This window comes from Stigmatopora argus, chromosome 19, assembly GCF_051989625.1.
Source record: "Stigmatopora argus isolate UIUO_Sarg chromosome 19, RoL_Sarg_1.0, whole genome shotgun sequence".
Classification (NCBI taxonomy): domain Eukaryota; kingdom Metazoa; phylum Chordata; class Actinopteri; order Syngnathiformes; family Syngnathidae; genus Stigmatopora; species Stigmatopora argus.
In genome coordinates this window covers 1,630,503-1,655,966 of record NC_135405.1, presented here as the reverse complement: position 1 = coordinate 1,655,966, position 25,464 = coordinate 1,630,503, and the positions used below count along the sequence as shown (strand labels likewise).

General features: G+C 41.0%; 1 protein-coding gene across 4 annotated transcripts in view; it reads left to right on the top strand.

Moving 5' to 3' along the window:
• mdn1 (midasin AAA ATPase 1) overlaps nt 1-25,464 on the top strand; it is a 305,960-nt gene that overhangs the window by 234,079 nt on the left and 46,417 nt on the right. For all 4 annotated transcript variants that reach the window (XM_077586594.1, XM_077586596.1, XM_077586595.1 and 1 more), the window contains 12 exons: nt 319-437; nt 567-719; nt 3,088-3,197; nt 3,270-3,343; nt 3,431-3,614; nt 3,686-3,827; nt 15,247-15,393; nt 15,461-15,587; nt 19,234-19,339; nt 24,000-24,115; nt 24,338-24,742; nt 24,820-25,046. In XM_077586594.1, coding sequence (XP_077442720.1) covers nt 319-437; nt 567-719; nt 3,088-3,197; nt 3,270-3,343; nt 3,431-3,614; nt 3,686-3,827; nt 15,247-15,393; nt 15,461-15,587; nt 19,234-19,339; nt 24,000-24,115; nt 24,338-24,742; nt 24,820-25,046 — 1,910 coding nt within the window. The remainder of the gene's footprint in view (nt 1-318; nt 438-566; nt 720-3,087; nt 3,198-3,269; nt 3,344-3,430; nt 3,615-3,685; nt 3,828-15,246; nt 15,394-15,460; nt 15,588-19,233; nt 19,340-23,999; nt 24,116-24,337; nt 24,743-24,819; nt 25,047-25,464) is intronic.

Genomic DNA, 25,464 nt, shown 5'->3' with positions numbered 1-25,464 from the left:
TCGCACAGACGGGGGGGAAAAAAAACTGAAAAAAATGCAACGCTCCGCCCAGGGCTCGTAGAGACATTACACTGGGGAGTTGCGGGGAGAGAGACAGTGCCCATGACGTTCTTATGAGCAACCTCTCACGTCCGCTGTATGCTCGTATATCAAAATTTGTCTCGTATCTAAAGATAAATATTTGCCCAAAATTTTACTCGTATCTCAAATTGCTCGTATGTCAGGGCACTCGCATGTCGAGGTACCACTGTATCTTCATTTATTTGTATTGTAAATCTACCATTTATTTATAACAGACATTAATGCTTTTTTTGGCAGTTGCTGGCGAGACAGTCTGGACAATGCTGCAAAGCGGCATTCTGAGAAATCCACTAAGCATTGGTTCTCTATTTACCAGCTCATAGCAAAATATCTGGAAGATCACATGACAAATTCAGGTTTGAACACCACCACACACAATGTTCTGTGTGCTTGATTAAAAATACAGTAAAATGTGAATGAGTTGATTAAAAAAAAGTTAACATTCTCAGAACTGTGAATTTCAGTGCTGTTGTTGTCCTGTCTAGGCAATGATATGGGAAATACATGCCTGTCCTCGTTGTCCTCTACTCTTGAAGCCTTCATGAATGGTTCTACCCTCGGCGAGTTTCATACACGCTTGGCCATGTTACTCAGCTTTCATTGTCACCTTCTTTTGCTCCCTCCTCAGCCTGGGCAAGGTCAGATTACACTTTGTGATACACTGCAGACATACAGCACAAACATTTAAGATCCTAAGTTTATATGCAATCAGGAGGGACATTTTTGGAGTTATTTGCATCCACACATGGTCAGGATTACAGTCTCAACTACTGTATGAACTGCACATATATTCACAATTTTTCTTCTCGATACACAAAACGTAAAATGAGTGTTTGTGAAACACTAATGCTGGGGTCAGGAACCTTTTTGATAGAAAGAGCAATAAACAATTAATATTTTTCAAATGTTAATCCTTGAGACCCGTGCCCAATTTAAAAGTCAACATACATGAAGAAAATGTGTGCCTTTTTTAGTTACTTCATCACTTTTAAAGTACAAAGAGTCTCTGAATTCTTTTGACAACATTGTTACGTTGTTGCTAATCAATGAGTATCAATGAGAATATCCATGCAGAAGATTGTAATTAAAAAAAAAAGAATAAAAGTCGCTGGAGGTAGTGTCAATGCCATAATACCAACGTAATAAGCACTCTTGGGCGGGCAGATGTAGCAGAACCGAGCCGTAAAATGACAGCAATCGGGTCAAATCCATCCTAAAACAGCATTTAATGATTAAATACAAATACTGGAGCTCTTTGGACATTAGAACGGAGCCCAGGGAAGAGAATTCCTCGGTAAAATGTCGCGATGATATCGCGATGGAGGCAAAAAACGGCTATATTCGTCCATTCGCCAAACGGCTCAAAATGCTCTCAAATTCGGTCAAATCCAGCTGAAAACAGCGTTTAATGATTAAATACAAATACCAGTATTTGTATTTAATCATTAAACTAACAAATACTAGTATTTGTATTTAATCATTAAACATTGTTTGAACGAACGTTCATTCGGCGACCTGTCCGTCTGTCAAACGTCCGTCGGCAAAACGTCTTTAGGCGAATCATCCGGTCACGACATCATCATTGCTCGCTATGGGCACACCAGTATCACACCTGCCACAAAACATAAGAGTGGACAGAGCTACTGCCACTGGCTGCCGCTTAAACGGCGCCATCATGGGGAAAGGGGTAAAAAAAAAAATCCGAGCTTTTTTTTTTACTGCGCGCCATATGATTGCTGCTGCGCAGAGAAGACGAGAGTAGTGCGCAATTGCGCACGCGCGCAGCTTAGAGGGAACATTGATCTGACACCACGTTTTATAATCCGATGCACCATCTATATGGATCAATATTGGTTAATCATTGTATGAAATTCCCTTTAGCACAGCTCCATCTAGTTGATGTATAACACAGAGCGCCTAACCTTTTCTATTACTACACTTATCTAGTGGATGTATAACACCATACTATCTCCAATATTACTACTACCGTATTTTCACGAATATATGGCGCATCGCATTTTAAGCCACAGTTTCAGTAACTAGTGCTATTTCTGTATTTGACACACACAAAAGATGCATCACATTTTAAGGTGCACCCACTAGATGGTGCTGCGCTAAAGGGAATGTCAACAAAACAGTCAGCTCGTTCAACCAAACTTTATTAATAGATTATAAGTCAGCTTTCTGACAACTCCATTCACTCCCAACATGAATAAACAAGTTTTTTATTTATTTTCTCCGAGGTTAAAGTATTAGTATTTTCGTGACACAGCAATAGCATAATAACTCGTTGAACAGGTGGGCATCTCACCAAAGTCGTCATTAATCGAGTCAGTAATTTCTGCCTTCCTGAAATCTCGGACCACAGTTGAAACTTCCACTGGGAATGACGACGAACATAGAATTAATGTGCTCGATCAACCGAAATGCAACGCCGTATTATATATCTCAGCATTCACTGCACACCGGAAATAGAGTTGGGGGCTGCTTGCCGTAGTTGCCAGGGCTGTTGCTGTTCGATATTCATCCATATATTATATATATATAGTTCGCAGTCTAGCTTTGAATGCTCTGTTGACGCCAACTTCTAGCGGCACAATTTCTTTTGTAAATCCAGCCGGAATGACGGCAAGCACCAAATTCATGTGTTCGCCGTCATACTGGGTGTTTTGACAAAAGAACTATATATCCCAGCAGTCACTGCGCAGTACTTTTTCTACGGGGAAAATAGTAGAGTCGGGGGCTGCTTGCCGTAGTTGTGAGAGCTGTAGAGGATGGTGTACCCTATTGACTGATTTATTTTATTTTATCGTGATAACAAATTTAGTATTGGTCCATATATAAAGCACACTGGATTATAAGGCGCCCTGTCTATTTTGGAGAAAATTTAAGATTTTTATGTGTGCCTTATAGTCGTGAAAATACCGTACTGTCTTATAATTGGGTGCGCCTTGCAGTGCGGAAAATATGGTAAATAAAAAAACAATAATTTTCCTTACTTTTCAGTTGCATTGGCTTATCTTCTGTGGAACCTACACAAATACTACAGTCAATTTTCGGATTGTATTCAGGAAACAGTCAGACTTCTGAGACAGCCAATTGAAAAGGATCTTCAGGTACACAATATTAATAAAATTATATTTGAATGTACAATTACTCCTATTTTAATTTAATTTAATATGCTTCAGGACTTTGTCAAGATCTCCAAGTGGAATGATTTTAGTTTCTGGTCCATCAAGCAGTCAGTGGAAAAGGCACATCGGTAATTTATCATTTGAATAAAGAAAATGGCATTTATCTTTGTCAAGATTTATAATTTTGCTTGTTTTTCCCCTCTTTATTTGTCCAGGACCCTCTTTAAATTCATCAAGAATTTTGAGGACATCCTTAATGGTCCTTGTCTTACTGTTCTGGTAGAACAGAAAAACAACAATTCCCACGATAATTATAATAAAAAATTAGAGGAAACACATATTCAGCAGATTCATCAGGAACTCAAGGAAACCGAGCCAGGAATGAACAGAGACCAGCAGGTTTGGGTTCCAGCATCTGCATTTTAAAGATTGCTTGTCAATGAGTTTTGATGTTGATCTGGGGATTTCAGAGCAATGAGCAAGATGGAGTTGACATGCAATATCTCCAAGGACGTCTCCCTGTTCTTACCAAAAAAATGAAGAAAATATGTGCCCAATTTCTGAAGAAACACCCAGCACTGGAGTTGACTGAAGATCTGGACTTCTTCACTGGTAACCTACATAGATTTCAGATCTAAAGCTCTACTCATGTCCTGCATAATTAACACAAAATATACTGCAGTTTTTGTTTTACATTTAAAGAGGTGTGGTTATTCAAATTGCTGCCTTTCAGACATAGCTCCTTGCAAATTAAGGGTAGAGTGTCAGAAAATCAAAACGTGATTGACCCTTCTACCTTGATTTTGGTTCATAGACAGTGACAGGGCTTCTTTGTGGTAACAATGAATTCCAAACATGTCAATTCGAATTAAAATATGTTAAAAAAGAGAATGTATAAATGGAAAATATAAATGTGATCTTTATGAAAAGGCCGATAATTGAAAAAAGGAGATAAAGTTGAAGTTTGACAACAAAAATAAACCCCTGATAAGTCATCACCTTCTCGTGATGGTGGGGTTCGTGTGTCTCAATGATCCTAGGAACTATGTTGTCTAGGACCTTGTGCCCCTGGAAGGGTCAGCCATGCCAAACTGGTCCTAAGTGAGGGACCAGACAAAGAATGACTCAGAAGACCTCTTTTGACAAACAAGAAATTAGAATTATATTTTCCCTCGCCCAGACGTGGGTCACCGGGGTCCCACTCTGGTGGTGGTGCACGATGGCGACCGCCTTTTGGCCCCGGTAGACGAGGGTACCATCACACCGCCTTCAGTTGGGGGGAATGGGATCTGACTGTTTTTTGTGCGTACGCACCAAACAGCAGCGCAGAATACCCATCCTTTTCCTTGAAAGGGGTGCTGGAGAGTGTCCTGCTGTGGACTCCCTCATTCTGATGGAGGATGATAGTGAGACCTGGAGAGGTGTGATTGGGATGAGCGGCCCCCCTGATCAGAACCCAAGCGGTGTTCTATTGTTGGACTTCTGCACTCGTCGTGGATTCTCAACAATCAACCCCTCGTTTAAGCATAAGGGTGTCCATATGTACACTTCGCATGAGGACACCCTAGGCTACAGTCTTATGATCAACTTTGTAGTCATGTCATCGTGCTTGCGGGCACATGTCCTGGACTGGTAGGTGAATAGAGGAGCGGAGCTGTCAACAGATCACCACCTAGTGGTGAGTTGACTCCAAAACGTTTTGTGAGGGTCTATTGGGAACGCCTGGCAGAGTTCCCTGTCAGAAGGTGTAGGTCTGTATGCATTTAAACTGCATCATCATGTATGCATGGACAAAGCTAAACCTGTTTAACTATTTTTCTGCAAAGATTGCAACATCTAGCAGATAATAATGGGCTTTTCTCCGGAAGATATGCATATGCTCGAGTGGTTGCCCCATATCTAAATAAAACTAAATTGTGCAGAATAGACTGAATGGAAGAGTGTCTGCGAGCAGTGGTCCTGTGTAGAATCGCGCAAGACTGCAAGTGCACTTGTTTGGATTTTGGGTTGTCGTTTAAAATGCCTCCTAAACGTCCTGTGGAAGAATCATTACAGGAGCCACCGCCGCCTCCCCGTTGCGGAGCGGGAACTTAGGCTAAAAAGCGGAGCCACAGCGAGCCGAGGCCAGGGCAGGGCAGGCGTGCCAAGCCGCCTTCTCGGTCGGCCGGCCGCTCAAGGCGGTGCGTGCCGGTGGTGAACGAGGTCTACCCTACGACTCGACCCCGGGCCGGAACAGGCAGCGACACGGTACATGGAGAAAGAGTGCCCTAACATAACTGAAAAGAATGGTTGTCTTTTGGAACAAGTTTTTGGGAAGAGAATGGCTTCCCGGACATTCTTATTCAAAGATGAACTGAAAGTGCCAGGATTCACAAGGATTGCCTGACTATCATCCATCATGTGTGGGTATGCTGCTGGCTGGCTTCATGGTAAAACCAGCCTTACTCGACAAGTTCGACCATCCTCGTGTTTTAAAAAACAAGAACAAAGCCTTGCTGCCTGTCTACTGGATGAACAACCGTAAAGCCTGTGTCACGAAAGCCTTCACAAAATGTTTCATCTCGAACGCAGAGCTGTGCCTCGCTGAAAGGGGGCTCCCCTTTAAGGACTCCCATTAACCTTCTTTTTTTAGATTTATATCAAGCGGAGAGGAACTATTTTTACTGTTGATTACAGTATTCAAAGGTTTTACAGTTTTTTATATACAGTGGTACCTCGACATACGAGTGCCACGAAATACGAGCAATTTGAGATACGAGTAAAATTTCAGGCAAATATTTGTCTTGAGATACGAGACAAATTTTGATATACGAGCATACAGCGGACGCGAAAGGCTGTGCATAAGAACATCATGGGCACTGTCTCTCTGGTCGCAACTCCCTCGTGTAATGTCTACGAGCACTAAGCGGAGTGTTGCATTTTTTTGCATGGTTTTTTTTTTCGTTCGTCAGTGCGAATGGCATATATACTACTTCTCGTTGGCAAGTGGTCGTGCGTTATCCTATTGTGAGGACATTTGTGTGCATAATTTTCGGAACATTTTGAAGGGAATACAAAAGCAAACAACCCTTGATAGGTTGCATCTGAAAGTCATGGTGGAGGCGCGACAAATAGAACCAACCCGGGAGAAGAAAGGTATCAAAATTTCAAACGAAATTAGAATTAAGTTTACATTAAACTTATTTTTGAGTGTCTGCATCATAATCCAAGTTCATTTAAATTTCTTTTATGTTACGAGCGTGTTGCTGTGCAAAACTCCCCCGCCCCCCTCTCTGTCCATCTCTCTCCCCTCAGTGAAATCTGTCTAATTTTAGTACTATTAAACCCATTTTAGTACTACTAAACCACTAGTTATTTGTGACTTTGTTAATAGATGGCAAATTAGAACAAACCAAAATGTTTTTCCAATCCAATATCCTGTTTTGGTTGTTTTTTCAGAGGGTTGGAACAAATTAATTAGTTTTTAGTTCATTTCTATGGGAAACGTTCATTTGAGTTACGAGAAAATCGACATACGAGCTCAGTCGCGGAACGAATTAAGCTCGTATCTCGAGGTACCACTGTACGTTATATTTAGATATTAATTCATTAGTATTTAAACATGATTATAACTAATATTTAATAAATACACGTCTTGAAAATTGTACTTGTGTACTTGTATTTTTGTATAGGCGTGTATGGTAGTAATAATAGGGGGTGGTCCTACTTCGCAATTTTTCGATTATCGCGGCCATTTCTGGTTGATATTATCCGCAATATTCAAGGATTACTGTACGCTGAATGGAAGTGTACGCGAAGACGGGTTCGCCTGTCTAGTTTTTTTTGCAGAGCTGCCAACCTCTGTCAACCCCATTTCAGGAGTACCCTTGTCCCATTTCCAAAGTTTATCCAGAATGAATGTTATTCACGCAAAATCGATATGCGCTGAAGTTGCACAAGACAAATCATTCGTCAGAACTTGTAACTCGGATGATTCACAATGCACTCGTGTTACCGAATTCTTCCAGTTTACAGTGCAGTTGAATCAAGATGGCGGAAGCCGTAGCGATGGTGTGAATTTAGAGGCATTTAATAATAATAATAATCGGACATTGGAAATTTGGTACTTTTCCGAAATGGTTGCTTAAAAAAAATGTAAGTGACAATTTTTTGGGATTTCCGCAGTTTAGGTCCTGGAGCATGCCTTGCATTTCCGGGTAAACTCCTGAAATTCCGGAGCAGTTGGCAGCTCTGTTTTTGGAACGCAGTCCGCACGACATTTCCAATTATCTCTAACTGCTGCTTGCTCGTTTTTTTTTTTTGCTCACTGCCAGGCTCGGGAAAAAAATAAAATAAACATCCCCAAAAATTAATTTGAAAAGTGAAGGCAAAGAAATTATTCAAAAAACAACCCCAAAAATAAATTCCTTTGACAAACTGAGTTTTCAAAAACAATTAATTGGAAAAAAACAACCCCAAAATAAATGTGAAAAACAAGAAAAAAATAATCCTAGAAAATATATTACCGTATTTTCACACCTATAGGGGAGAGGAAATGCCTGACGTGAATGACAACACAATGCGGGTGTGAACGCTTGGAAAATGGACTGAAGCCATGGATCGAACACAATTTAACAGCTTTGCTAACGGATTGCTAACGAATTGTGAACAGATGGCCAACATTGTAGTTCGGGCAGGCAGCGTCGCACGAGTTACGTGACGATTTGGAATGAATTGTCGATCCCGATACCACAGCGAGGAGAATCAAAGACTTAGGAATGATGCATGACGAGAGTTACAATGGATTGTGGTTGCCTGGGCTCAGGTGTCGGCCAGCACTGTTCGAGCTTTCGCCAAAGCTGGAATCAAGTTCCCGGAATACACAACTCTGACTGACAGTGGAGCCTGTTAAACGCCGAACTTTTTATAAGTGTACTTTTGACCTCAATAAAGCATTATCAAACTTAGTTTTGCTCGTGCTGTCTTTAAAAAAACATGCTAGTGTCAAGCCTAACATACGTTAGCAGCTAGCATAACATACGCTAGCGGATAGCATAATATACGCTAGCCTAGTTTCATGCTAGCGCCTAATCGGACGAGGCGTCCAATGTATTGACAAAAAACTGAAAATATACCCGCAACCAAGACTGTGCCCTATCACGGTGCGTTTTATAGGTGTGAAAATACGGTAATTTGAAAAACGAAGAAGAAAAAGTTCAAACAGCAACCCCAAAAATAAATTATTTTAAAAAACGGTCAGGGCTTTTTATTTTTAAGGTGAATGCAATACAGTAATATCTTGACATACGAGTGCCCGACATACAAAAAATTTGAGATACAAGTAAAATTCAGAGCAAATATTTACCTTGAGATATGACAAATTTTGAGACAGCAAGTTGGCCAGGCCACGAGAGGCTACTTATGATTTCACCGCACTGTCTCTCTCGCCGCATCTCCCTCGTGCAAAGATCTCTACGAGCACTGGGCGGAGCGTTGCATTTTTTCCATGTTTTTTTTTCATTAGTCAGTGCAGAATTAAGGGAAACAATGGATCCAAAGCAAGCTGGTATTGCGAAGAAAAGAAGTATGATGACAATCGATATTAACCACGAAATACCGTATGTACTGTCATATAAGCCGCACCCTGAAAATTGCCTTGAAATTTTTGAATTTTACAATTTCTCGCGTATAAGCCGCCCCCCTGATTCCCTATTTTCACCTCCATATTCATGGTTTTAATAGGGAGTACAGATGTCTTACTTTGAAGGGAAAATCTTAAGAAAAATCATCACAAGTGGTATTTCTGAGATACTGTATGAATGAAAAGGACATTATTAGGGTCAATATCATAAGGAAGTCAATATGCCTGTCTTTGTAAATGCAAAATATCAAATTATTCAATTTGAAAAAAGAAATAAGTCTATCTTGATGAGAAGCTGATGCTTTTTAATGCCAGAAATTACAATTTTCTTACCAGAAGTTTAAGATGTTGTGGCAGCCATATTGCTTCTAATGTCAAAATATCTCAATTATTTCGATGGTTCATATTACTTCAATAGTTGTCACTTTCGAACAACAAATACAACAAAAAAATCAATATTAGTGAGTTAGCTTAGCTTTGCGATGTTCTTTGATAGCGCTCATTTACCCAGATACTACATATCAATTGACAATGTAGACCAGGGGTCGGGAACCTTTTTGACAGAGAGAGCCATAAACAATTCATATTTTCAATTGTTATTCATTGAGAGCCATTCTCAGAATTTACTAAAAGTAAAAATAAATGAAAACGTGTGCATTTTTAGTTATTTCACCGCTTTCAAAGTAGAAAAAGTCTCGGAATTTTTTTGACTAAATTGTTACCCTGTTGCTAATCAATGGGATGCATGCATGCAGAAAGGTTTAATTAAAAAATTGAAAATTAAAAAAATTTAAGATTAAAGCGATGCTAGGCGTAGTGTCCAGATTTTAGCTCACATTTAGCGGGGAGCCATGCGCACCCATCAAAAGAGCCGCATGTGGCTCCCGAGCCATAGGTTCCCTACCCCTGATGTAGACTGTAGAGCACATGTCTCAAACCGATTCCGCCGAGGGCCGCAGTGGGTCCTGGTCTTTGTTCCAACCGATCCAGTGCCGACATTTTAACCAATCAGGTGTCTTCTAAAATAAGTAGCACCTGACTTTAATTAACTGATTACACTTGCAAAAGGTATCCTCTTGTTGAGTTGGAATGAAAACCTGCACCCACTGCGGCCCTTTGAGGACCGGTTTGACGCCCCTGCTGTAGAGCATTCTTCTTTGACAACACATTACACTCAACTTTGATGAATCAAACTCAGCTGGAAACATTCGCGGTGCTCTCTACTAAAGACTACAACTCAAACTACAACTATAGGACCCCAAGCTGTCCGCATAGGTGCCTGAACGAAAAGAAGGATATAACCTGCCTTTTAATGAAAACAACGGAAAACATAGGACATTTATAACAATCAAATTGGAATTTTGTTTTATTTCAAATTCAAGGCTACTCGTGTCTGGCCAGTCAGAGCACGTTTAACTAGGTTTATACACCAGCGCCCTAGGTAAGATGGCTGCTTGGGACCCAGGTAAGATGGCTGTGCAAGCAGTGACGGGAACGTGTTTTTTCACGTTTTATGCAAGACACGTACGTTTTTTTCCTTGAATTTCATTCATATACGTCAAAATAAATGTTGTTTAGCGTTTTATCTGTTTATATTTTCTCTATTTTGAAATAAATTAAAGTATCGATGAATTCGCTGACGTCGTGACGTCACACGGCGGCGTTGCAGCCATTTTTGTCGTGATTTCATCGTGTCACGGCGCCGTCTATTTTTTTTTCATGTCGTGTTTTTATGTGCAAATAAGCCATACCCTCGATTCAGTTATCCTTTTTTGCCGACAAAAGCAGCTTATATGCGAGTACGGTAATCAAAAAAGCGTGTGACTGAGCTGGCTCGTCAATACGTATGGAGAAGCAGGAAGTTCGCCCCGAAAGCCGCGATGGAATACATTAACCTCTTTGCCTTGGTTATAGGTTTCAGTTTAGTGTAACCTAAGATTAAAACTTTTTAAGTGTGTATAGGAATATAAGTTCATTTACCGTATTTACTCGCATTTAAGGGTGGCCCGGGTGGTTAGCGCCTCGGCCTCACGGGATCCTGGGTTCAAATCCAGGTCATGTCCATCTGTGTGGAGTTTGCATGTTCTGCCCGGGTCTGCGTGCGTTTCCTCCGGGTACTCCAGTTTCCTCCCACATTCCAAAAACATGCATGGTAGGCTAATTGGACACTCTAAATTGCCCCTAGGTATGGGTGTGAGTGTGCATGGTTTTCAGTCTCCTTGTGCCCTGTGATGGGCTGGCCCCCGATTCAGGGTGTCCCCCGCCTCTGGCCCGGAGTCAGCTGGGATAGGCTCCAGCACCCCCTGCGACCCTAATGAGGATGAAGAGGTTCAGAAAATGAGATGATACTCACATATAAGCCACTTTTGTCGGACAAAAAAATGATGACTGAATCAAGGGTACAGCTTATATGCACAAAAAAGCACGACATGCTCGAAACTGCAGGTTGACGCCGCCATGGCATGATGACGTCACGACAAAATGGCGCAAAGACATCATGACGCAAGCGAATGCAGCGGGTATGGTAATGTATTTCAAAATACAGTGGTACCCTCGTCATACAAAATGCTCGTCTTACGGGGGAAATTTTGATCGAATAATTCGCCCGTTATGCGGTCAAAATTTCGTGATGCAACCAAGCCAGGTCTTTTTTGCATATCTTTCGTGTATAACAATATTTACGAGCACGGAACTAATTAATTCAGACGAGTTTCTCATACGACCAGGAAACGCACAACGCGCATGCAAAAAGAGGGCTTTCTGGGTAATGAAGTATACTCCAGCACACATCACCCATAGGCAATGGCAACATTTCTCAGAATAAAACTTCATTACCCACAATCACTACGTGGGAAGCTCAGCTATGTCATTTCCTGTTATTCTTTCTTAGGAAAGGTCCCGCGATCGTTCCTTAAAGACTATTTCTCGTTGGCAAGTGGTCGTGCGTTATCCTATTGTGAGGACATTTGTGTGCATCATTTTGGGAATATTTTGAAGGCAATACAACAGCAAACAGTCCATCGATAGCGAACGTGAGGGCGGAGGCGTGGCAAACCACCAACCCGAAAAACGAAGGTAACAAAAGATTACAACAAAATTAGAATTCAGTTTTGTGTAAAGTTACATTAAACGTATGTTTGAGTGTCTGTATATATTAATCCAAGTTAATTTAAATTTGTTTGTTCCGTTTACGAGTGCGTTGTCGTGGAAAAAAAAAAGGAACCCCCACGCCCCCAAACGTCTCTGTCTCCCGTCGGCGAAATCTGCCCAATTTTAGTTAGATTAAACACATTTTATTACTATTAAACCACTAGTTATGTGTTACTTTGTTAATAGATGGCGAATTAGAAGAAATAAAACATTTTTTCCAATCCAATATCGTGTTTTTTCAGAGGGCTGGAACGAATTAATTTGTTTTCCATTCATTTCAATGGAAAACGTCCGCTCGAGTTACGAGAATCTCGTCATACGAGCTAAGTTCCGGAACGGATTAAGCTCGTATCTCGAGGTACCACTGTAGAGAAAAGATAAATCGCTAAACAACATTTATTTTCACGCCTATGAATGATTTTTTTTTTTTTTTTTAAGTATCTTGCATAAAACACGAAACGTTCCCGTCACTGCTCGCTCGGGGCATGGCCATCTTAGCGAGGTCGGGGCGCAGCAAAGTTAGCGAGGTCGGGGCGCAACCATGTTAGCGAGGTCGGATCGTGGCCCTCTTAGTGAGGTCGGGGCGCTGCCATCTAGTTTTTTTTTTTCGCTAGATGCGAGTAGCCTTGATTTTGAAATAAAACAAAATTCCACCTTGATTTGTTTTCTTTTTATTTCTTGTTCGAAAATGACAACTATTGGAGTAATATGAACCATCGAAAGAATTAAGATATTTTGACATTAGAAGCAATATGGCTGCCACAACATCTTAAACTTGTGGTAAGAAAATCGTAATTTCTGTAATTAGAAAGCATCAGGTTCTCATCAAGATGGACTTCTTTCTTTTTTCAAATTGGATAATTTGATATTTTGCATTTACAAAGACAGGCATATTAACTTGCTTTTGATATTGACCCTAAAAATGTGCTTTTGATTCATACAGTATCTCGGAAATACCACGTGTGATGATTTTTCTTAAGATTTTCCCTTCAAAGTAACACATTTGTACTCCCTATTAAAACCATGAATATGGAGGTGAAAATTGGGAATCGGGGGCGGCTTATACGCAAGAAATTTCAAAATTCAAAAATTTCAAGCATATTTTCAGGGTGCGGCTTATATGCGTGGGCAGCTTATATATATGCGAGTAAATATGGTAAGTTAAAAATAAAGTTTATATTACTTCACCAACACATCCGTCAAGTGACTCTCTCTCCCATCCGTGAACTCCCCCGTTATTTTTATTTTATTATTAAATATAACCACTACTTATGTGTTACTCATTTAGTAGATATTGAATTACAACCAATTGAAATGTTTTTCCATTGTAATAACCTGTTTTTTCGCACGGTGGTAACAAATTAATTTGTATTTAGTTCATTTCTATGGGAAACGTTGATTTGAGATACGTGTAAATCGACATACGTGCTCAGTCCCGGAACGCATTAACCTCGTATCTCAAGGTATCACTGTAAGCCCTACTAAAACTATCATTAACCTATGATTGATAAGGTAATTTTTCTGCAGTTAAAATGATTGATTATTCATACCCTAAGTAGCTGCTACAGAAAGTTGACGGTCCTGAATCATGACTTCCACCACTAGAGATGTCATTTCAAACAAGCATTATCAATCATCTTGGAGATGATATATTTTCACGCAATGTTGCATAAGATGGTTGTTTAAGTCTGGAAGGCTATTAAATGCCAAAGATACTGGTAAACCAGGGAAGACCTCATAAACTCCAGACAGAGAAATCAAAGTAATGTCTTATAAACACAAAACAAAACAAATGAGGAATTCATTTGTTGGCCTATCAGCATTTACCGTATTGGCCCGAATATAAGACCACTCCCTCATTTTCAAGACTCCAGTTTGAAAAAGACGTTTTGAATAACAAATTAAATTTTTAGACCCAAAATAATGACAGTTCATCTAAATATCTATCTATCTATATATATATATATATATATATATATATATATATATATATATATATTTGAGAGAAAAAGCATGTTATTTTCCTTCATTGGAATCATGCAAAAACGGTATCACATCTTAATATCTTAACATTTAAATATGTAAACTAAAGTGCAATCACGTTGGTAAAGGAATGGCTTCTGGCTCATGAAATGTAAATTCACCAATCTAATATGATAAAACAACAAAATTGCAATAACTGCATCAACTCGAGTCCTGTACCTAGGAGGACCCAATCTAAACTAATTTCTTCATCACTTTTTGTACCTGACTACTTATTTCTGTGACCGCTTATTCATGTTGACTACTTATCTAATTTGACTACTTATTTATGTTGACTGCTTATTCTGTTGACTACTTATTTGTGTTACTTATTAATTGATTATTTATGTGTGAACTTCATGGTGAAGCTTTAAATCTAATTTTACTTGTTTAATAAAATTAAAGGCATTCAATAAACCATTAAAGTGTTCAGAAGTCGCTTTAAAGGTCTTTTGGGCTATCTCGTGTGCGGTCGTTTCGTCGCCGGTCTTTTGGTCGCCGGTCTTTTGGTCGCCGGTCTTTAGGTCGCCGGTCTTTTGGTCGCCGTCTTTTGGTCGCCGGACCCAAACAACGGGCGACCAAAAGACCGGCGACAAAACAAGGTAAAACAACACGGTCTACGCATCAATAAAAGCCAACAATGGCCCTGAGCAGTTTCACTGAGCGGACGTGTGAGTGTATAATAAGAGTTTGTACGTACATGAGTTGTCCCCTTAGGAAGGGACGTCAGTCAGGGTCTTAACAAGTTCTCCAACAAAGCACAATAAAAGTACGGGAAATTTGGAGCTTTTCTTTAGCCTAATAATTAATAGGGCATTAAGTATGACTAAATAATAATTTGCAGTTTGTATTTAGGGAATTTGAGCAACGATTTAAATGGTATTTATCAATAACCTTCCGGGCGACCAAAAGACCGGCGACCAAACGACCGAGTACCGGCCGGCTATCTAGTGTTGTGAATGGGTACAATGTCTACACCCCGATTTTAAGGTGACCGACACTTTTTCAGTCTTATTTCAATGTAAAAACATCTCATATTTGGGTCAAGACGGTAAATGAAAAAGGGGAAAAAAGGCTGAGAAATTGACTAGATTCAGGACACTATTATTTCAAATGACAGTAATGAAGTACAATTTGTATAAATTAAGACTGAGCTAAATCTTTCACTTGGTAAACAATACTCTGTTGATAGTGTCTGTGTCTGGGTGCGTGTGTGTGTGTGTTTCTTATTCCTCTTAGGTGAGATCCTTCACAATCTAAAAAACTTGCAGGACCTGACCATCAACATTTCAGTAGAAAAAGAGAAACAGATTTCTCAGGTGAAACACATTTTACAGCAAAAACAGAGAGGTCTGTCTTCCCTCTTCAAAATACTCGCCGAAACAGGTTAGTTAAACTTTAATCCTATTGAGGAAAATTTAGCAGTATGAACTCATCTGAATTTGTGTCTCAGGTCTTTCATATCGTAAAGGGTTGATATTGAACAAGGCTGCTGACCAAGAAAGAACCCTGTTCTTACAGCCATTGGATTTGGCCACCGCTCTTTCTACCATAGTGGACTGCGAGTCTGCTGAGACTTTGTAAGCCAAGGGTTGAGGTTGTTTGTTTAATTGTAGCGATCCCTTGGAAATTACACAAGGAACACTGAGTTTAAAACGGGGGTCAATGTTTAATGAAAAAATACATTATATTTTCATGAACAAAACATCCAACATAATCAATACTACATCTCCCGATTTGTACCTTATTCTGTGTTCCAAGGGCACTAGTTAGCTCAAAGGGTGCAGACAATTAACAAAACAAAGTTTTTTTCATTCAATTGAAAACATGGATTAAAAAAATGGTACAGTTGTTATATTATATTTTGCTGAAAAATATTCCCCAATACTGTATTCATTTATTTTGTGCATATAGTGGGGCAAATAAGTATTTAGTGAACCACCAATTGTGCAAGTTCTCCTACTTGAAAAGATCAGAGAGGCCTGTAATTGTCAACATGGGTAAACCTCAACATTGAGAGACAGTATGTGGGGAAAAAAACTGAAAATCACATTGTTTGATTTTTTAAGAATGTATTTGCCAATCATGGTGGAAAATAAGTCTTTGGTCAATACCAGAAGTTCATCTCCGTGTGCGGTCGATTGGTTGCCGGTCTTTTGGTCGCCGTCTTTTGGTCGCCGGTCTTTCGGTCGCCCCAACCGCGACAACTGGCGACCAAAAGACCGGCGACCAAAAGACCGGCGACCAAAAGACCGACGACCAAAAGACTGGCGACAAAACAAGGTAAAACAACACGGTCTACGCATCAATAAAAGCCAACAATGGCCATGAGCAGTTTCACTGAGCCGACGTGTGTGTATTAGTTTGTATGTACATGCGTTGTCCCTTTAAAAAGCTACGTCAGTCAGGCTCTTAACAAGTTCTCCAACAAAAAAACAATAAAAGTCCGGGAAATTTGGAGCTTGTCTTTAGCCTAATCATTACTAGGGCATCAAGTATGACTAAATAGTAATTCGCAGTTTGTATTTAGGGAATTTGAGCAACGATTTAAATGGTAATAATCACTTACCTTCCGGGTGACCAAAAGACCGGCGACCAATCGACCGTGTACCATACCAGAAGTTCATCTCAATACTTTATACCCTTTGTTGGCAGTAACGGAGGCCAAACGTTTTCTGTAACTCTTCACAAGCTTTTCACACACTGTTGCTGTTATTTTGGCCCATTCCTCCATACCGATCTCCTCTAGAGCAGTGATGTTTTGGGGCTGTCGTTGGGCAACACGGACTTTGAACTCCCTCCTGAGATGTTCTATGGGGTTGTGAACTGGAGACTGGCTAGGCCACACCAGGACCTTGAAATGCTTTTTCCGAAGCCACTCCTTTGTTTCCATGGCTGAAAGTTTCCCATGCTGAAAGACCCAGCCACGTCTCATCTTCAATGTCCTTGCTGATGGAAGGAGATTTTCACTCTAAATTTCTCGATACATGGCCCCATTCATTCTTTCCTTTACACAGATCAGTAGTCCTGGTCCCTTTGCAGCAAAACAGTCCCAAAGCATGATGTTTCCACCCCCATGCTTCACAGTGGGTATGGTGTTCTTCGGATGCAATTCAGTACTCTTTCTCCTCCAAACACAGAACCTGTGTTTCTACCAAAAAGTTCTATTTTGATTTCAGTCCCTGGGGGTGCATTGTGTTACTGATAGTAGCCTTTGTTACTGTGGTCCCAGCTGTCTGTAGGTCATTCAATAGGTCCTCCCCCGTTTGGTTCTAGGACTTTTGCTCACCGTTCTTGTTATCATTTTGACGCCACGGAGTGAGATCTTGCATGGAGCCGTAGGTCTACAATTTTGTCTCTGGTGTCTTTCGACAGCTCTTTGATCTTTTTGGTCTTGGTCGTAGTTTGGAGTGTGAGAGACTGAGGTTGTGGACAGTTGTCTTTTATACCGATGAGTTAAAACAGATGCTATTAATACAGGTAACGAGTGGAGACCTCGTTAGACTTAGTTAGAAGTTGCATGGAGCCGCAGATAGAGGGAGATTATATGTCTTATGATTATATATCTTGTATGTCTTCCATTTTCTAATAATTGCTCCGACAGTTGATTTCTTTACACCAAGCGTTTTATCTATTGCAGATTCAGTCTTCCCAGCCTGGTGCAGGTCTACAATTTTGTCTCTGGTGTCCTTCGACAGCTCTTTGATCTTTTTGGTCTTGGTCGTGGTGGAGTTTGGAGTGTGAGAAACTGAGGTTGTGGACAGTTGTCTTTTATAACGATATTGAGTTAAAACAGATGCTATTAATACAGGTAACGAGTGGAGACCTCATTAGAATTTAGACCTCTTTGAGAGCCAGAACTCTTGCTGGTTTATAGGTGACCGAATACTTATTTTCCACTCTAATTTGGAAATAAATTCTTAAAAAATCAAACAATGTGATTTTCTGTTTTTTTCCCCACATTCTGTCTCTCATGGTTGAGGTTTACCCATGTGGACAATTACAGGCCTCTCTAATCTTTTCAAGTAGGGGAACTTGCACAATTGGTGGTTGACTATTTACTTATTTGCCCCACTGTATATCCAAATTTTACATCATAAAATTACACACTTTATTCAGTTGGTCCAAATAATTCACCTCCATTCTTTAAACAGGCATTACCCTATTTATTCGCATATAAGCCGCCCGCGTGTATAAGCTGCACCCTGAAAATTGCCTGAAATTTGTGAATTTTCTCGCGTACAAGCCGCCCCCCTGATTCCCAATTTTCACCTCCATATTCATGGTTTAATAGGGAGTACAAATGTGTTACTTTGAAGGGAAAATCTTAAGAAAAATCATCCCAAGTGGTATTTCTGAGATACTGTATGAATCAAAAGCACATTATCAGGGTCAATATCATTAGGAAGTTAATATTTCTGTCTTTGTAAATGCAAAATATCGAATTATTCAATTTGAAAAAAGAAATGTGTTTTGATGAGAACCTGATGCTTTTTAATTACAGAAATTACAATTTTCTTACCTGAAGTTTAAGATGTTGTGACAGCCCTATTTCTTCTGATGTCAAGATATCTTAATTCTTTAGATGGTTCATATTACTCAAATAGTCGTCACTTTCGAACAAGAAATACAACGGAAAAAAATCAGTGCAATTTTGTTTTTTTTTTTCAAAATCAAGGCTACTCGCGTCTGGCCAGTCAGATCACGTTTAACTAGGTTTAGACGGCACCACCCTAGCTAAGATGGCTGCCCGGGACCTAAGTAAAATGGCTGTGCCCCAGCGAGCAGTTCTTTATTCAAGATACGTACGTTTTTTTTTCTTGAATTTCATTCATAAACGTCAAAATAAGTTTTGTTTAGTGTTTTATCTGTTTAGTATTCGCTTGCGTCATGACGCAACGGCGCCATTTTGTCGTGACATCATCGTGTCACGACGCCGTCAACTTGCAGTTTTTTTGCACGTCGTGTCTTTATGCGCATATAAGCCGTAACCTCGATTCGCTCATTTTTTGTCTGACAAAAGCGGCTTATATGCGAGTAAATTCGGTAAGTCCATTGTATGCGCTTATACACAAACATTTTAATACTATAGTGCAAGTGGCATCGGGGTATCCGTCTGCCAAGTGGGAACCCCTCAGCTAAAGGTATACAGTTGTGTGCTTTTAAAACCCGCCGACTCTTACGCTTTGTCAAAGACTGCATGCACTTCATTGTTAAATGTTCTAGGTGGATGTCAGGTTTGATCAACGCATGGGATGGATGCCAACATTACTTCTACCGTTCATGGGCGAGGATAAATGCTTTGCAGACAGCATTCCAACATGCAACAAAAGTAAGAAAACAGTTGTTTAAAGGTGGTGTACATTATTCAAAAATTGCCTTTTCCCCATTTTGAAACACTATGACCGAAAGTTGGGAGGGGAGTACTTTACTCAATTCAATAGATTAGATTTAGCAAAGCCACAACCCATTGTCCTTTGTAAAATGAACCAAAAAATGCACATAAAACAGTTTTAATCTCACTTTGCTGTTGGCCAGGAAACTACAATGGTAGTCATGGACATCAATCCTCTAACCCAGGGGTAGGGAACCTATGGCTCGGGAGACACATGTGGCTCTTTCGATGGGTGCATCTGGCTCTTCGCTAACCTGTGAGCTAAAATATGGAACCCGCTGGTGACAGAACTGAGATACTACGTCCAGTGCTGCTTTAGTCTTCTTTTTTGCATTAGACTCTGCTAGAAAGCATACTCATTGATGGAAAAAATATGTGTCCATATTATCTTTGTCCATGTGATCAGCAGCAAACTTCAGTCGAGCCTTAATGCCGCTTTTGGAGCAAGGGCTTCCTTCTTGCACGGAAGCCTCTCAGTCCATGGAGATGCAAAACACGCTTGACTGTGGACACTGACACCTGTGTTCCAGCAGCTTCTAATTCTTGGCAGATCTGCTTTTTGGTGATTTTTGGTTGAATCTTCACCCTCCTGACCAATTTTCTTTCAGCAGCAGGTGATAGCTTGCGTTTTCTTCCTGATTGTGGCGTGACAAAACAGTGCCATGCACTTTATACTTACAAACAATTGTTTGCATTGTTGCTCTTGGGGCCTGCAGCTGCTCTGAAATGGCTCCAAGTGACTTTCCCACATGTTCAAGTCAAGGATTCGCGTTTTCAGATCCATGCTGAGCTCCTTTGACTTTCCCATTTGTTTGTGGGCGTTTGCATCCAATGAGCCCTATTTAAATGGCCTCAGAGAAGTCACCAGCTGTAGTCACTCATAATAACTGACAAGAAGTTAAGAAGCCAAGCTATGAAGCTCATTTCACTGACACAACTTTCTAAGTCACCAAAATTGCTAATTCGTGTTGCTGTATGTATATTTTTGACTCAGCAGATTTGATCACTTTTTCTGTTAACCCATAATAAAGTCATAAAAAAACTTCATGAATGTTTTTTGTGACAAAGAAGTATCTGTTCCAATTACTCTATCAGTGAAAAATCAGAGTTGTAGAAATAACTGGAAACTCAAGAGAGCCATGACATTATGTTCTTCACAAGTGTATGTAAACTTTTGACCACAACTATATGTCCGGGGTGTTGATGACAGTTTTGAATCAAAGGAGGAGTTGCTCACAGTAATTCCAATGCATGGCCAGACCACTGCTAGGAACAATTTCACCAGCTGTGTGATGCCATTGAGAATGCTGGTTTGCCATGGAAGAGCTTTGTTGGAATAACAACTGATGGAGCCCCATCAATGACAGGGAGGAAGAATGGGTTGGTAGCACTTGTTAAAAAAACTGGAAGAGGAGGGTGTGGAGGAGGCCATAGCTCTGCATTGCATTATCCATCAGCAGTCCCTTTGCAGCAGATGCCTGATGTTTGTCAATGTCTGTCGTTGTGAAATGCATCATCCAAATCAGATCCAGGGGCTTAAAGCACAGAAGTTTCCGTGAGGAAATGGAGTCAGAATATGGGGATGTGCTCTACTTCACTGAGGTATGTTGGCTCAGCAGGGGAAATGTATTGAAGACATTTTTCGAGTTGAGAGCAGAAGTAAAGGACTTCATGGAGAAGGGCGGGGTGGCTGTTCCTATGCTAATTGACCCAAAATGGCTCATGGACTTAGCTTTTCTTGTACATATCACACATGAGCTTATGTTCTGAACAAGAAGCTACAAGGTCAGGGGCAACTTGTCAGTGACAACATGAGAGCATTCTGCACAAAACTTGTGTTGTGGAATGCCCAGCTCTCTCAGACAAACCTTTGCCATTTCCCAGCATGCAAGGCACTCGTGGATGCAGGCACACCATTCAGTGGTGAGAAGTATGTTGAGGCCATTTTGAAGCTACAGGAGGAATTTGATCAGAGGTTTGCAGACTTATAGACACACAGAGCCACATTTCAAATTTTTGCGGACCCCTTCTCTTTTGATGTGCAAGATGCCCCTCCTGAGCTTCAAATGGAGCTCATTGACCTGCAGTGCAACTCTGTACTCAAAGCCAAGTTCAGGAAGGTGAGTGGAGAAGCAGACGAGCTTGGACAATTTTTGAGAGAGTTGACCCTTTCCAGAATGTTCAAGCGGACCTTGTGTGTTTTTGGGAGCACATATTTGTGTGAAAAGTTCTGCTCCAACTTGAACTTCGTTAAGTCCAAGTACAAGTCCAGACTTACTGATCAGCATTTTCAAGCCCTACTCAGGGTCTCCAATGCTTCCTACCTCAAGCCAAATGTGGCTCGGCTATGTGAGAAGAAGCGCTGCCAGATGTCTGGCAGCAAAAAGTAGGCAAGAGAAGTCATGTTCAGAACAGTTCATGTTTAATGTTCCATTCATGTACATAAAGTTAAAGGGTAAAGAACTGTTAAATCAGATATTTATTTTTTAATTTACCGTATTTTCACGACTATACAGCGCATCATATTTTTAGCCGCAGTGTCAGTGGCGCAGTGACTGCTGGGATATATAGTTCTTTTGTCAATAGACCCAGGATGACGGCAAACACACTAATTTTGTGCTACATGCACCAAATGCACGCTACACCCACACGCTAAAAACATGTTTTTTAAAAGGCAACGGAAGCAAAACTGAGTTCGGTTGTACTTTATTTAGCCATTTTACAACTTACTCACGTCCTCATCACCCACAAATCCATCAAAGTCCTCACATGCCCAGATGAGTCTTCCAAAATGCTGGGTCCCCTCTCTTCGTTCTCAGTGTCACCGTCATTGCCATGTTGCTCCTTAGAAATGATGCCGGCTTTGGCAAAAGTTCGAACAACCGTGCAAGCAGACACGTTCGCCCAGGCGGCCACATTCCATTCGCAAATTGTAGCGTAAGAAGACCGGCACTGCCTGCCACTCTTCGTGAAGCTGTGTTCGGCAGCTATCATCCACTGCTCCCATGCCTCTCGTAACTTTGCTTTGAAAGCCCAGTTGATGCCGATGTCCAGCGGTTGTAGTTCTTTGGTCAAGCCTCCGGGAATGACGGCAAGCTCCGAGTTCATTTTCATGACTGGGTTTTTCACCGTTGATGTGAGATGAGCACGCATGGAGTCGTAAATCAAAAGTGACGGCGAGCCGTGAAAAAAGCCATCCAGTTACTTGACATACACCTCACGTAGCCATTCTCTCATTTTCTCGTCGTCCATCCAGCCCTTTGGATTCGCCTTCACGATGACGCCGGCTGGAAACTTCTCTTTCGGCAGCGTCTTTCGCTTAAATATCAACATTGGTGGTAGCTTCTTTCCATTAGCATGGCAAGCGAGAACGACAGTAAAAGCCGACTTCTCATGCCCCGTTGTTCGTATCGCCACCGTGCTGGTCCCCTTCTTCTCGACAGTGTGATTCATCGGGATGTTGAAAGTCAGCGGTACCTCGTCCATGTTCGTTATGTGGTTTGGCTGTATACGTTTTTCGGCAATCCTCCTGGTGCAGTAGGTGCGGAAAACGGCTAGCTTTTCAATGTAGTCCGCCGGAAGTTGCTGCGCCACGGTTGTCCTCACTCTAATCGCCAGATGGTACCGTTTCATAAAACTAAAGCACCACGAGGGTCCTCCTTGGAAATGTTCAATTTTCAATAATTCCTCGAGCGCTTTTGCCCTCAGTCGAATGGTGACTGTGGAGACGTTTCTCCCAGCTGCTCTTAGACCAAGAATCCACCGCTCCAGTTGATCTTCCAAGCCGGGCCACCTTGCCTTGTTCCCACGGAAACTCAGCTTCCTCTTATTGACTTGGCGAAGCTCCTTCTCCTGCTTTCTCCATTTGCGAACCATAGATTTGTTTCTGTTGAATTCCCTCGCCGCTGCTCTGTTCCCATGCTCCACTGCATAATCGATGGTTTGAAGCTTGAATTGAGCTTCGTAAGCGTGCCTCTTTGTAGTATTATTCATTCTTCGTTTTGCAATTGAGCACATGCATGCCCACACTAGTATATATAGGAACCTTGTAGGGGCGTGGGTTTAGCGTCTTCTCCCACACACCCCCTCCGCAAGCCTTTCCCCACCAACGTCCGCCTTTAGCGTCTGACTCCACCCACGTCCGCCTTCTCTCTATATAAGAAGCGTGTCGGCAAGAAGTGCTCAGTCAGGCTCCGGAGCTCGGAGCTCACACGGCGCTCTGCATTATAAGACACCCTGTCTATTTTAAGACACCCTGTCTATTTTGGAGAAAAAAATAGAATTTTATGTGCGCCTTATAGTCGTGAAAATATGGTAGTTATTTAATTCATTATTTTTTGTAAAAAATAAAGATATTTGAGAACATTGAATGATTTATCAGCGCTTTTCTTGTGGAAATCCTGATGCGGCCCAGCCTCACCCAGAATTCTGCCTCCAGCGACCCCCAGGTAAATTGAGTTTGAGACCCCTGTACTATAGGGATTAATCGGGATCGAATCGAACCGTGACCTGTGAATCATGATACGAATTGTATTGCATTGTATTAGGCAATGTACACCCCTAGTTTGGACATAATGTTTTTCTCCCCCTGCTGTAGGACTTGAGTCTGGGAACTATTGAACGATGCAGAGGTTTTTCATCTCATCTCTTCCACCTCCTACTCAAACAGAGGCAGCGACTGACAAAGTTGACTGAGCAGTTTGTCCGGTTCAGGTTAGTTTCATGCATATCCTTCATAGGTTCAAGTCTTTGCATTGCATTAATTAAGATTAAACGAAAGTGAATGTCATTCCTTGTGTTGGGATCGATGGCTAAATTGATGCAGCATTTCCAGTAATATATACTGCGTATAGATCTGTTGTTGTAAAGAACTTAAGACAAAGGACAAAACTATGTAATAAATAACAGTTGAGTGTTTTCATGTTTTCTCATAAGGAGGGTAACAAGCACAATCCAAGATATCAAGGATAAACTCCAAAGTCAAGGAGAAAACACAGACTGCACACTCCTACCTCAGGAAGCTATGTACAGCTGGGTTAACAAAATACAGGGGCTCATTGCTCAGTGTTCCATCCTCCTGCAGCAGTTGTCCTGGCTGTTACAGTGTTGCCCACAAGTGCCACAAAAGGAGGGTAAAGTTGACTCCTGGCAGCATCCTCTGAAATGCACGTCCCCATTGGCACTTAAACATCAGCCCGCAATTTGCAAAATACATAAAGGAGATGCCACTTGGAGACAACTCAACCAGCTTGTGGATGGAATGGTGAAGGAGATGCAGAATTTTAAGACTGAGTTTCAACCAATAGCACAGAAGTGCTCAGAGAAACTACTTCTGACTAGGTAAAATACAATTTTTGGATGGTCATAAATGGCAGTCACACCAATATTATGACTCACTGACTCATTTTTTTTCACAGGAAAAATCTTGTTACATGTTCTTCAGCTTTTGAACAACTGAAAACTGTGACATCTCAGCTATGTGATATTGGGCAGCTTTTCATGCCAACCTCATCGCTCAGCAACAGACACTTTTATCCTGCCGTCATTCAGAGCCTACAGTATTTTAGAGAAGAGGTGATGAGAAATGTTAATGAGTTTTCCTCTTGGAAGACGAAACATCTCTCAGTTGGACATACTTCCCCAGGTAAATGCACTAAATAAGGGTTGCTCAAATTTTCATTGCTCAAAATGTACATTTCAAGGAGCGAAGCTCCTGTAATCTACCTTTTTTGTCCGGGCCACTGACAAAACTCAGCAGGTATACATATTAATATAATTTTATACCTCGCCTCTTCGGCGTTAACCTTTTGTGGATGCAGTGCATTCCATTGTTTTAATGTTGAGGTGCGAGAGTGTCTTTCACAGACATCAGAAATCGGATTGGAATTTATCGGAAATTGGGCCCAAACATCTTTTTCAGAGGATTGGAATCCGTTAAAAGATTTAGTTTTGTTACATCTTTTGCTATGGCAGTTAATGAGTTAAGGTAACAAAATAATCCATAAGTATATTACAAAAATTTATCGATATACAGGCAGTTTTGACACTATTGAAACAATTCT